Below are 12,229 nucleotides of genomic sequence, written 5' to 3'. Positions count from 1 at the left end.
GTAAACAATGAATTAATCTTTTCTGTTTCTTATAGCATTATAGTTTTGTATTGTTTGTAGTGTGATCAATGTTTGAGTAAGTAGTAGACGTGTTAGGGAAGTAACACGTAACATTTTAATTATATTTCGCTAAAATGAACGAAATGATCCAAATGACTAGAAAAAAGATTAGTTCATTTTGCTGAACGAGACTCAAAGGTCCGAGTCGGTAAAATGATCCGAACTTCCCATCACTAGTGGTCTCGCGAATCCTACCGCTGCGCTTCTGATCCGCTTCTGGTGTGAGTTGGCACCGCGTGGAGGACGTAACAAAACCTCTTTGGATCCGTAACGCGCCGCAGACGTCTGCAGTGTAAAAGGCTTGATAAATACGGGCCCTGAAATGTATCCAGCTTTGTAATGTGCTAAACTCCAGAATAAGACTCTAATAAAAAAAGAAAAAAAGCAGTCACCCCAGATGAGACTCGAACCCACAATCCCTGGCTTAGGAGGCCAGTGCCTTATCCATTAGGCCACTGGGGCGGTGAGCGAAGGGCTGTGAAACTGTTTCATACTTAACCGGTGTTTTTTTGTAAATGAAGTATTTGCATTTTTAGGAAGTATTTTAATATCGTCTGCAAAACCCTTTACGGCCGTTTAAATAAATATTTAGCAAAGTGGCGTTGTTCTTGCAGTACAGAATACTGCATACTTCAAAATATCGATAGCTGTTTGCAAAAGTCCATGTAACTTTAAGTCATGTGTAGACCGCAGTAAATTCTGTTTCTGTAATATCTGACTTCCAGAAAGTAAACAGACCACCTCGAGCGCTGCAGTGAGATTAACGTTACTGTAGGGCCGCGGTTTAACTCTGATATCGCTGATAACCGGAGAAAGCAGGAGCAGCAGGAGCAGCAGGAGAAAGCAGGAGAAAGCAGGAGCAGCAGGAGAAAGCAGGAGAAAGCAGGAGCAGCAGGAGAAAGCAGGAGAAAGCAGGAGCAGCAGGAGAAAGCAGGAGAAAGCAGGAGCAGCAGGAGAAAGCAGGAGAAAGCAGGAGCAGCAGGAGAAAGCAGGAGAAAGCAGGAGCAGCAGGAGAAAGCAGGAGAAAGCAGGAGCAGCAGGAGAAAGCAGGAGAAAGCAGGAGCAGCAGGACAAAGCAGAAGAAAGCAGGAGCAGCAGGAGAAAGCAGGAGAAAGCAGGAGCAAGCAGGAGAAAGCAGGAGAAAGCAGGAGCAGCAGGAGAAGCAGGCGCGCTGCCAGCGTTACTTCCTTCCTGAATCCTGGTTTAGACAGTCATGCTGTTACAGCCCATGTAGCGTTAGCGTTAGCCTGCCAGCTCGAGCCTTCTGACAGGAATGCTAGCCTTTAGTTAGGCTAACAGTCTTTTCATTTACATTAGCCAAATAACGCCAAGCACTATGGATTTATTAGCATCAAATCCGCACGGTAATGGATTACTTTATGCTGGATTCAACCAGGATCACGGTAAAATGTTTACTATTAGCTAAAGCTAACATCACTGATGACGTTACTTACCGTTATCCTTATGAATCACAAGAGACCAGTGAATTCTTATTTATTTTAGACAGTAAAAACAAATACGCATTTTGATTTAGATGTGTTTTGATTATTTGATTAGATATATTAAACTTCATAAACACGATTGCTGTTTTGCCTAGCAAGCTAACGAACTTGGAACAGCTGGTTAGCCATAAAGATCAAGTCACATGAGCGTCTTCCTTTTAGGGCTTCTGTCCGCTTTTTTTCTTTGTAAATTAATGTTTGTAGTTTTAATTGACCGACAACTGTATATATGAACCTAAACTGTAATCCTCATATTTCACCATATTATCAAATAAACATTGAGAGTTGATTAGCCAGGCTAATGCCAGCGCTAGCTCAACTGCTGGAGTGACTTTCGGGCGATAAATCTCTCCATTTGGGTTTCAGTGAACTTGATTAACACTGTGATACAAGGTAAAGTCTACTGTAAGTTTGTTTAAATCCGACCGCGTGCTGCATTAATAACTATAATGTGGGCTCAACTAACGTTGACTGTATTTTAAGCAGCGTTTACTGACTGAGAATGAAGAAACCACGGATCTATATAATCACTATTCTCTGTTATAGAGATTGTTATATCTCTGTTATAGATCAGTGGTTCAAACGAAGGATTCATACAGGTTAAGTGGCTCTGAATCAGAACCGGAAGTCACGAAGAGTGAAACACAGTGGCTGCTGCTCTTCGGAGATCATAGCAGAAGAGCTCAAATCCAGCATCTCTCTTCTTATAAATATATAAATATGGCTGCATGCATTTGTACTTGTTCTCATAAGCTCATGTGATATTGATGCCTTCATGTGGAGGTTTAGTCTGTTTAGTTCATCTCTTGAAGGTGAAACAGTAGAGCAACAGAAAATCCCAGTATTTCCCTTAAAATGTCTTTCCCCCCCCACCAGGATGTTTTGCGTGTGGAATGGAAAATGGATTCAGGGTTTATAACACAGACCCTCTTAAAGAAAAGGAAAAGCAAGGTGAGAGCGCTGTGTTCTCTGACACGTGTTAAACGCAGAATACAATACTGAAAATATTACAGATAGGACTTACAGCAGGGGATATCGCAGTATTAAAACAATATGTGGAAGTTAGTAACTTTAGATTTTTGCATGTGCTTTTAAAACTTGCCTCATAAGTAGTGCAGATACACACAGGCAATGAAGACTTCTGTTTGTCTTTTGTCTTGCAGAAGTTATTTCTGTGAATGCATGATGACACAGAAATGATTTTTCCAGAGCAGTTACAGACAGATGACACACACACACTCACACACAGATACACACACACACACACACTCACGCGCGCACACACACAGTCACACACACACACACTCTCTCTCTCTCTCTCTCTCTCTCTCTCTCTCTCTCACACACACACACACACACACACACTCACACCTAGTCCACGACTGTCAGTGTCAACATCTCTTCTAGAAACATAAGGACTAGCGTTTAGCAAGAGTTATTCTTTCACCATTCAGAGTTTCTGGGATCAGAGACAGTATCCCTGCTTTACTGCGTAACTGTTGACTCATTAATTCTCTTTACTCTCAGAGTTTCTTGAGGGAGGAGTTGGTCATGTGGAGATGCTTTTTCGATGCAATTATCTTGCGCTTGTTGGAGGAGGGAAAAAACCAAAGTACCCTCCCAATAAAGGTATATTTGTCTTTGAGATGGCACTTGTTTGACAGCTTCATGGAATAATTTGCTGAGGTTTTGAACACCGCAAACCACGTTAATGCAGGTTCTCCTGGATTTTGCATCCGGTTGACACATATTAAAACTCTGCTAAATTATTTCAGCAAGTAAATCTGTAAAAACACATTTTTGCTTCTTTCCTGTCTTTGTGTTAGTGATGATTTGGGATGACCTCAAGAAAAAGACTGTGATCGAGATTGAGTTTTCCACGGAGGTCAAAGCTGTTAAGCTTCGCCGTGACAGGTATTGCACTCATATGTATCATATGTTCTTGTAGTTGTATTCTTCCTTTAATAATATTTGACTCTGAACATATCTGACAACTGATTCAGGATATATTTAAAAATCTTTTTTTTTTTTTAACAGATGATTTTCTTGCATTGATATTTGGAAGTTGCAAGAGAACAAACAAAGATCCAGTATCACAAATGCAGTGTGCAGAAATGACTCTCGCAGCCTCATATTAAATATTGGCACAGTGTAGCTGTAATTTCTACTTGGGTTAAGCTTTGACATTGACAATAGTAATACCAGTAAAATTTCATGGTACTGCACCAATTTCGATACCATAACAGAAACTATATTTATATATAAGTAAAAACACATCAAAACATTATCAAGTGGCTTTCAAATATTTCAAATATTTAGTAAATATTGCTTTTAAAAGTCAGTAATAAAATGAATAACTAAATCACATCACAATTAATAGGACAAAGAGTTGTTTTAGTAACAGTAGATGTGTATTAAAGCTACTCAAGTAACCGTTTCACTCTTGTGGCTTTTACTGTCAGTTTCGTGAGTGACTCGTTTAACAATCATTTAGCAGATTCACTCCTGCATTTAAATGCATTTATCACTCCTTTGCTAATCTTTGCAGCATGAAGAACAAAACTTGTATTCAAATTGTGAATGGATTATAGACACAAAGATCACAAGATGTCGATCACTTCACGCTGAGTTCTGCACTCTCACATTATCATCACTGAAGATGACTACACTGCAGCATGAGTCTTACTGACATCACATCTGCTCTTCGTTGGCTCTAATGCAGAATCCAGTCAGTGAGCTCACGCTGACAGCAAACTATCGAGAGGATTCTGACTAACCTGGACTCCTATGATTGGCAACATCTTGCAGCACATCAAAAACATTAAAAATAGAAACCTTTGAAGCTCTTCAGAGCGCACACAAATACTCACGGACCGTCCGTCAGTCGCTTCCTTCTGACAACACTAGTGCTTAGTCTCTTGCTAGGAAAACATTAAAGAGTCGCTCAAGTTCCTTATAAAGAACAAACAGCTACATCCGGTTTGTTTTGTGTTTCAGAATTGTGGTGGTCCTGGATTCCATGATTAAAGTCTTCACGTTTACTCACAATCCTCATCAGCTGCATGTCTTTGAAACCTGCTATAACCCTAAAGGTAAGTCGTGCAGTAGCGGTTCATCCGTGCTCTTAGATAGTGAAGCACAAGCGTGTGCTGTTAATCTGAACTTGACAGGACAAATATAAAGCCGTTTTCTTGACGCTCACTCTGGCCGTCTCTGCAGGTTTGTGTGTCTTGTGCCCAAACAGCAACAATTCCCTGCTAGCGTTCCCAGCCACTCACTCCGGACACGTTCAGATCGTAGATCTGGCCAACACGGAGAAGCCGCCGGTGGATATTCCTGCGCACGAAGGAGCTCTGTGCTGCATCGCGCTCAACCTGCAGGGCACACGGATAGCCACGGCATCAGAAAAAGTCAGTTCAGCGTCACTGATGGTTTAGTCTCGCCTGCTCACTTCACTCTTTATTACTCTCGTGTGTGTGACACACAGCTGTTTGATTATTGCAGCGCTGCTTGCTAATCTAATAGCCAAGCAATATGTCAGCGGTTGGCTAATGGAGAACATGTCTTCTGTCTAGGGGACCCTGATCAGAATATTTGACACCTCAGCAGGTCATCTTATTCAGGAGCTCAGAAGAGGATCGCAAACTGCCAATATATACTGGTGATCACTGCATGCATGCTATCCTATTCTATCACTCTAAAGGGGAATATGTGTGTATTTATAAAAGAGCGCATTTGTATTTCAGCATCAATTTCAACCAGGATGCCTCTCTTATCTGCGTCTCGAGTGACCACGGCACAGTCCACATATTTGCTGCAGAGGATCCCAAAAGGAACAAGCAGTCCAGGTTCGTGTTGAAGCACACTAAAGGTTTTAGCAGATATCCTCGACTTTGTTATTGTCTGGCATTTATATTCTGTATTTCATTGTAAGTGTTGTTTACGGTGCGCCTCTCTTGTACCACAGCTTGGCGTCGGCCAGTTTTCTCCCCAAGTATTTCAGCTCCAAATGGAGTTTCTCCAAGTTCCAGGTCCAGTCCGGTTCCCCCTGCGTCTGTGCCTTTGGAACAGAACCCAACGCTGTCATAGGTAGAGCGAAGCGTATTGAAACACACTTAGGTCATATTTTTAAAAACAACTATAAAAATATTGCACTCATAGGCATGTGCTGTGAATCATCAAACAATCATTTACTGATATGACTAGCAGAACTGTTTAGTGACTAACTTTCCTCCTCCAGCTATTTGTGCTGATGGCAGCTACTACAAGTTTCTCTTCAACCAAAAAGGGGAGTGTTCGAGGGATGTTTACTCTCAGTTCCTGGAAATGACTGACGAGAAGATCTGAGCGTAGACACTACTTCACTTTCTTTCCTGACATCTCCAAAGGACTCGAGTGGCGTTTTGGAGATGAGCGTGACACAGACATGGAGGAGAGACCAAAAGAACCTCTAAATGCTCTCCAGACTCAAACAGGAGAGACCTTCCTTTCAACAAGCCGAGAGATGACTGAAAAACTGTGACCGCAGAAAACACATTCTGTGGAGCGACGAGAGGGAAACCTTTTTTTTTTTTTTTTTTTTTTGAAAGGACGACATTTTTTAAAATGGTCTTCCATGGATTTTTTTAGCTTTGGATGTCCTTGGCCAGATAGCGAGAGCGATTCTCTTTGTCCACTAACAAAGCCGAGTCTAGGGTAAGGAGCGCCTCTGTGATTGAGAGCAGCGGTGGGTGTAAACATGTACATCACTCACACTATGTATTTGAAAACTCTTCGTTAGGGTTAGCATTGTTTTTCTTGCTGTATGAAAGCAGGATACCGGGTGAAAATGATGTAACTACATACTATTTAGACTAGTATAACAAAACAGACGTTTTATGGTGTAAAGGTGCGCTCCTCATTTCATGTAACACTTTATCTTTTTGTTGGCTTTAAGAAAATCCAATGAATATAATCAGTGCTTTGTAGAAGTTTTACTTCAGTCACTGTACTATCACACGAGACGTGACGCACATACACAGCATATTAAGGGAGGAACGAGGAATCGTGTCGTCATATTTAGTCTCTTTATACTCTTAATGGATTAAAATAAAATGATCAGCTCTAAAGTCCTGTTTTCTTCTCACATTGATACTTTACAAGAGGTTAATTGTAAGGTAGATTGTACACTATTTAAACCTGGTTGCATCGAACCGCATCTTTTTGTTTATTAGCTGTAGAATTAGCACTTGATGTAGTTTTGCAGTATCTTTCTCTTTTACAGACTAATGCGCTCAAATTCTGGCAAAGTGCCCAGTCTTGCACCTGAAGAACAGTGTTTTTAAGTTTTTGTCTAAATTCTTTTAACCGTTCTTTGAAATGTATCTATAAGCTATTTTGTTACTCATTTGATGCTTTTGTCATTGATAACGTGCAAGTGATGCGTATAATTTCATGAAGATGATGATGATGCCCACAGTTCAGTATCATATGACAAATTAAAGATGTTTGTAAACTCAAGAATGGCTCCAGGTCCCCAGGACTCTGACGGACAGCTGATGTGTGTTAGAGATGAGTCTTCTCTTGGTGGGAAGATGTGTGTGAGAGTGGTTTTAGGACTCTTTTAGGGGATATTTTGTGTGCGTGTATGATTGTGTAATGTGATGAACATGGCAAAGGCAACGGTGTAGATGTTGCTCGCATGTTGAGTTGTTGTTCAGTGTATGGTGAAGAACATCTGCAAATGATCCATTGGTTTTCCATGTTATATGACTTCTCTCATCTGCAAAGTTTAGGCTGCTCCTGGCCACGGGGCTTGGGACAAAAATGCCCTTACACAATTAAACTAAATCCATTACGGCTGTCGTGAGTGAAATTAAATGAAAAGTGTTGATAGCGACATCCAATTTGGATCTGCTCATGTTGCATCACATTTCTTTTTACAGCGTTGCGCATTATAACCAATCACACACGATTCCGTTGTGTTTATGAACGCAGCGGCCAATCAGAAGCGTCCAGATGAGTCCTCGCTGAAACACCGCAGTTCTGTTCAGATGAACACTATTCAAGAGATTCACTCAACAAACAGCGAACAGCTGATTATATATTATTAATATAGGGGACAGCACTGATTATAATGGGAGGTTGTTGTTTTTTTGGGAACTAAAACTCGCGCTAGACTGAAGTCAGTCATTATGTTCTTTGCTCGCGTTCACTATAATTTATTCGCTGTTTGAATAACTTAAAGCGTTATAATTAGCAACGTACAATGATTTTTTTTTATTAAATTCTGATCAAGTTAAATGAAATTATTAATTCATTCAAATTCTGATCAAGTTAAATGCAAATTCAGTCGAATTATTATGACACGACACATCCATATCTGATACTTGGCTAAAAAGACGGGTTTAATGATGTGTGTAGTTATAGATGTATAATATAATAACTCTGGAGCTGGTTCACTCTTACACTAAAAGCGGGTGTTATGAACAGCTTTGGTTCCCATAAGCGTAACTTAATTACACACACGACCATTGCCAAGGCAACCGAAGTCCTGTGGAGAAGAGGTGATCCTCATATCGCCATGAATTCTGTTCCTCGGTAAAAGCAGCACTGTAGTGTAAGTGTGTTATTTTGTGCGCTGATGCAGGGGTAAACTCTAGCATCGCCGGTGCTTCTCTTGCAGAACACGGTGCAACCAACCCCCGGCGCTACACACGTGTTCGTCTCACTGCTGATTGGAGGAGTCCGTTTTTCTTCTCCCGAGTCGTAGAGCCATTGGTCGTTACCGCTGTCAATCAGCTTGGCCCCGCCTCCAGCGTTTGTTTGGTAGAGTTGATCGTGTTCTCGTTCTCTCTGTCGCGGCTGTGGCTGGAGCCGCTGTCCTCGGACTGGCACGTTCCTTCGTTTTATTTCTCATCCTTTGATTCGAGCCCCCTCTAAATTCTGCAAGCAGGCCTCCCGGCCGACAATTTGCCGTCTGCTCATTCAATTTGATAGTCTTAAATCCCCATCAAGAGAAACAGTAAAGATGGCGGTGGTCGTCGCCCGGCTCGAGGGCCGAGAGTTCGAGTATCTGATGAAGAAGCGCTCGGTCACCATCGGACGGAATTCCTCACAAGGCTCCGTGGACGTGAGCATGGGCCATTCGAGCTTCATTTCACGGAGGCACCTGGAGATCTTCTCCGCCGGCGAGGATGGCACGGGAAGCGGAGACTTCTACCTTCGATGCCTCGGCAAAAACGGGGTGTTCGTGGACGGGGTGTTTCAGAGACGGGGGGCTCCTCCTCTGCAGCTGCCCCGCATGTAAGCGCAGGGCTGTGGGCAGCGGCCGGCGCCTGAACGCGTCTGCGTCGCTCGCTCGCGGTGTTTGTTTTGTTTGGCGAGCAGCACGTGTTGATTATTACAACCGCGACTAACGCGCGTCGATTAGCGTCGCGACTAACGCTCGCCTCGGTCTGTTTACACGGCGCTCGGGTTCTTCTGCTTTCATCATCATTAGCGACACTGAAGGATATTAATGACATGTTTCTTACAGGATTCAGCATAACGAGCGACCGCAACGCTGTTATCATTAGAAACATGGGTTCATTCAGCCCCTGATGCCCTCAGTTGACCCACATCTAGCGAGTTAATCAACTATGACGTGTGCTGGAGCCACTAATTAAATGACAGGATCGGAAATGTTAATGAGATATAATAGCCTGGCTAATAGAATTCATGTTTTTATGCCCTCTAATGATTGATTATGGGACTGTGGCGTTCATGTCTGTGATGTCTCTTGACCTTGCGTACATTATAAAAAGGCTGCATTGGGTACATACTTTTACATTTATTGATATTCCATCTGAGAGATGTAAAGCTGTGTGCTTGTGTTTTATTGTTGCAGAGGGGTGCGTCTGTATCAGATGAGCTTCGCCTCAAATCATAAAGATTATGATTTTTTTTTTTACATGCATTAAGTATGATGTGAAACGAGGACACACTGCACGCTCATTGTGATGAAGGGTGGGCAGAGGTTCGGATATATTTCTGATGATTAAAGTGTAATCGGGTCACGCTGGTGTCCATACATAAACCGGCTCTCCTTCGGTGTTCTGTTGCCGGCTGGTGTGTGTATCAACATCTCTGCTTTTTATTTGTGTAGATATTTTCAATATGCTACTCATAAACATCAGTGCATAAGTGGTTCTTCTCTCTGTTTTGTAGGTGCACTTTCCGATTTCCCAGCACCACTATCAAAATGACGTTCACTGCCTTGTCCAGCGACAAGCGAGAGCGCAGGAACGCGCCGGAGTCTCCTGTGAAAGCGGTGCAAGTCCAGATCTCGCCGCTGACCATCAACATCCCAGACAACATCGCCCACCTGATGAGCCCGCTCCCGTCTCCCACAGGTACACTCAGGTAAGCGCATTCTGCTTCATCTCACAGCCTTTTGTCCTCTATTGCAAAGGCCTTTATTATGTACCTTTTGTTTGCCATTTTCTTCAGCGCTGCTAACTCCTGTCCATCAAGTCCCCGAGGAGCAGGACTGTCCAGTTATAAAATGGGTCGTGGACTCACAGCTGATCTCATCAATGAAAACTCACAATCTGAAAATGACAAGGAAGCGTCTGGAGGAGACAGTCCAAAAGTAGGAGATATTTTAAAAGTGCAGGCTGCTGTGTAGAGCAATGTTGTCTTGTTTGTCACTTTGGACTTTTCTGAAACCGATCTGATGCAGTAACCCGTCACAATGCTCTTTTCCTTGTCTTTAACAGGATGACTCCAAGCCTCCTTACTCGTATGCACAGCTTATTGTTCAGGCCATCACAATGGCACCGGACAAACAACTAACACTGAATGGAATATATACCCACATTACTAAGAATTATCCATATTACAGGACGGCAGACAAGGGCTGGCAAGTGAGTGTCAATCAGCTCTTTCCTTTGTGCAGCGTCTACAGTTTAGAGTCATGTAATGTATTTAGTCTTTGTTGCAGTGCGGTTGTATTTGTATGTGCTTGAGGTGAACTCACTGAATTGAGCAGGCCCAGACTTTATTTATTATTATTATTATCTTGTTGTTTTTTTAACATGCTCTTGTTAGTAGCTTTCCAAAACACAGGTTTTCTTTGTGTGTGTTTGATATGAAAGACTTGTTCTGTCAGACTGACCAACACATGATCATCCACACTGATCCACGTAAAGCCGTTGTTCTCTAATCCTCCGAGAGCTGAGATTGTGTGTAGCACCTACAGCTCTGCAGGTCCTTCTGAAGGATCTCAACATTAGAAACCAGTGTTTCAGTCTGACTAATACAGATTGTGTGGCATATTTCAGTGCATATTACACATTGTTTTGCTGCCACCATGTTATTGAAAGATGGGACAGACACAACAGCAAACGCTCAAGTAGCAGAAGCTGAGTAAACACGATACACAATAAACCTGAACCCGCTCTGGAAGTAGATGTGCACATTGTCTCGTTTATAATCTGCTTCTTCGTTACAGTGTCAAATGAAATTGAATTTGCAGCTTAAAGCAGTTGCCGAACTGTTAACCTTGCTTTTTTCTCTCCCAGAACTCGATTCGTCACAATCTGTCCTTAAACCGCTATTTTATCAAAGTGCCCCGATCTCAAGAGGAGCCGGGCAAAGGCTCTTTCTGGAGGATAGACCCCTCGTCTGAAGGAAAGCTCATCGAACAAGCTTTCCGTAAGCGCAGGCCTCGCGGCGTGCCGTGCTTCAGGACTCCACTCGGGCCGCTCTCATCCAGGTGATCATTCATATTCTCCTCATGCTGTTACTGTGAGGCTGAGGAAATGGTGACAGAACGATCATTTATTAGCTAAACTATTCCTATACTTATCTTCACCGGCCTGACTATTACTAAAATATAGGGCTGTGAATCTTTGGGTAGACAGCGAATCAATTCGATTCACAATTCATAGGTTTTCGATTCGATTCAAGAACGATTTTTGCAAATTCAGAACGATTCAATTCGATTCACAATTAAATTCGATTAGATTCGATTCTGCATTCTTTACGTGCATTCACAGGATTATTTAAATGCTTCCCCTAAGTTCTTTAAATGCTTAGTCAGGGGACAGATTACACAGCAGCGTTTATGGTTGGAGAGAAAAACCCACTTTTGTCTATTGTTAGATGCTAGTTTAATGATGCTATGGCATGATATATGTAGAAATTTATGTAAGCCAAGATTTTAAAAAAGAGCTTTAAAAGTATTATGTATAGGCTAACATTTTGTCACACCAGGGGCGCAGCCATCATTTCAGAAGTGACAGAAATATCAAATACAATACTTTTATGTATGTATGTTTTATGATTTTTTTTACAAGTAATTATTTTCTTATCTCGTACTTTGAATTTGCTATAAGAAATCAAATATACTACAAACAATTTTTTTCCATTTTTATCACAGAATAAGGCAGAAAATATACTTTATAGTTTCTGTACTGTAATAAATGATATGTCCATTAGCACTGCATCATTCATAAATTATTTATTTATTGTATTAACGTTTCATCAGTTCATTCTGCTTTTTATTCAGATTAGCTGCAGATATAGCCTAGACGTCTATGAGCGCGCGATCACTTCTTTCAGTATCTCATTTTCATAAAATAACATGCTATAGTGTTTAACTTTTCCTCTCCATCGGCGAATGATGATTCTGAAAGAAAACGCAG

At 41.8% G+C, this 12,229-nt stretch overlaps 2 protein-coding genes and 1 non-coding gene across 3 annotated transcripts in view; 2 read left to right on the top strand and 1 right to left on the bottom strand.

The window, feature by feature from the left end:
• Positions 1 to 449: 449 nt before the first annotated feature.
• trnar-ccu (transfer RNA arginine (anticodon CCU)) lies at positions 450 to 522 on the bottom strand. Its single transcript has one exon. It is a non-coding gene; the product is annotated as a tRNA-Arg (tRNA).
• A 704-nt stretch (positions 523 to 1,226) lies between these two features.
• On the top strand, positions 1,227 to 7,077 carry LOC107670555 (WD repeat domain phosphoinositide-interacting protein 3-like). Its single transcript, XM_016463199.1, has 10 exons — positions 1,227 to 1,463; positions 2,439 to 2,513; positions 3,090 to 3,191; positions 3,389 to 3,476; positions 4,560 to 4,654; positions 4,782 to 4,972; positions 5,138 to 5,223; positions 5,309 to 5,410; positions 5,530 to 5,651; positions 5,803 to 7,077. The coding sequence occupies exons 1-10, from the start codon at positions 1,397 to 1,399 to the stop codon at positions 5,907 to 5,909; spliced, it is 1,035 nt and encodes a 344-aa protein (XP_016318685.1). The 5' UTR covers positions 1,227 to 1,396; the 3' UTR covers positions 5,910 to 7,077.
• A 1,202-nt stretch (positions 7,078 to 8,279) lies between these two features.
• Positions 8,280 to 12,229, top strand: part of LOC107670552 (forkhead box protein K2-like) — a 21,959-nt gene continuing 18,009 nt past the window's right edge. The window contains exons 1-5 of the mRNA XM_016463192.1: positions 8,280 to 8,846; positions 9,750 to 9,944; positions 10,032 to 10,173; positions 10,301 to 10,447; positions 11,105 to 11,298. Of these exons, the coding sequence (XP_016318678.1) occupies positions 8,572 to 8,846; positions 9,750 to 9,944; positions 10,032 to 10,173; positions 10,301 to 10,447; positions 11,105 to 11,298 (953 nt within the window). The 5' untranslated portion in view covers positions 8,280 to 8,571. The remainder of the gene's footprint in view (positions 8,847 to 9,749; positions 9,945 to 10,031; positions 10,174 to 10,300; positions 10,448 to 11,104; positions 11,299 to 12,229) is intronic.

The sequence above is a fragment of the Sinocyclocheilus anshuiensis genome, unplaced genomic scaffold (genome assembly GCF_001515605.1).
Source record: "Sinocyclocheilus anshuiensis isolate Anshui unplaced genomic scaffold, SAMN03320099.WGS_v1.1 scaffold989, whole genome shotgun sequence".
Lineage (NCBI taxonomy): Eukaryota > Metazoa > Chordata > Actinopteri > Cypriniformes > Cyprinidae > Sinocyclocheilus > Sinocyclocheilus anshuiensis.
The sequence above is the reverse complement of the archived record's forward strand: the minus strand, read 5'-3'. Positions and strand labels throughout refer to the sequence as shown.

What these genes read in the sequence shown, in the direction of transcription:
- LOC107670555 (XM_016463199.1), top strand. Translation starts at nt 1,397, where the DNA reads ATGGATTTATTAGCATCAAATCCGCACGGTAATGGATTACTTTATGCT. An exon ending in GTTAAGCTTCGCCGTGACAG is followed by an intron (nt 3,477 to 4,559) that starts GTATTGCACTCA and finishes TTTGTGTTTCAG; the next exon opens with AATTGTGGTGGTCCTGGATT. An exon ending in TAGCCACGGCATCAGAAAAA is followed by an intron (nt 4,973 to 5,137) that starts GTCAGTTCAGCG and finishes TCTTCTGTCTAG; the next exon opens with GGGACCCTGATCAGAATATT.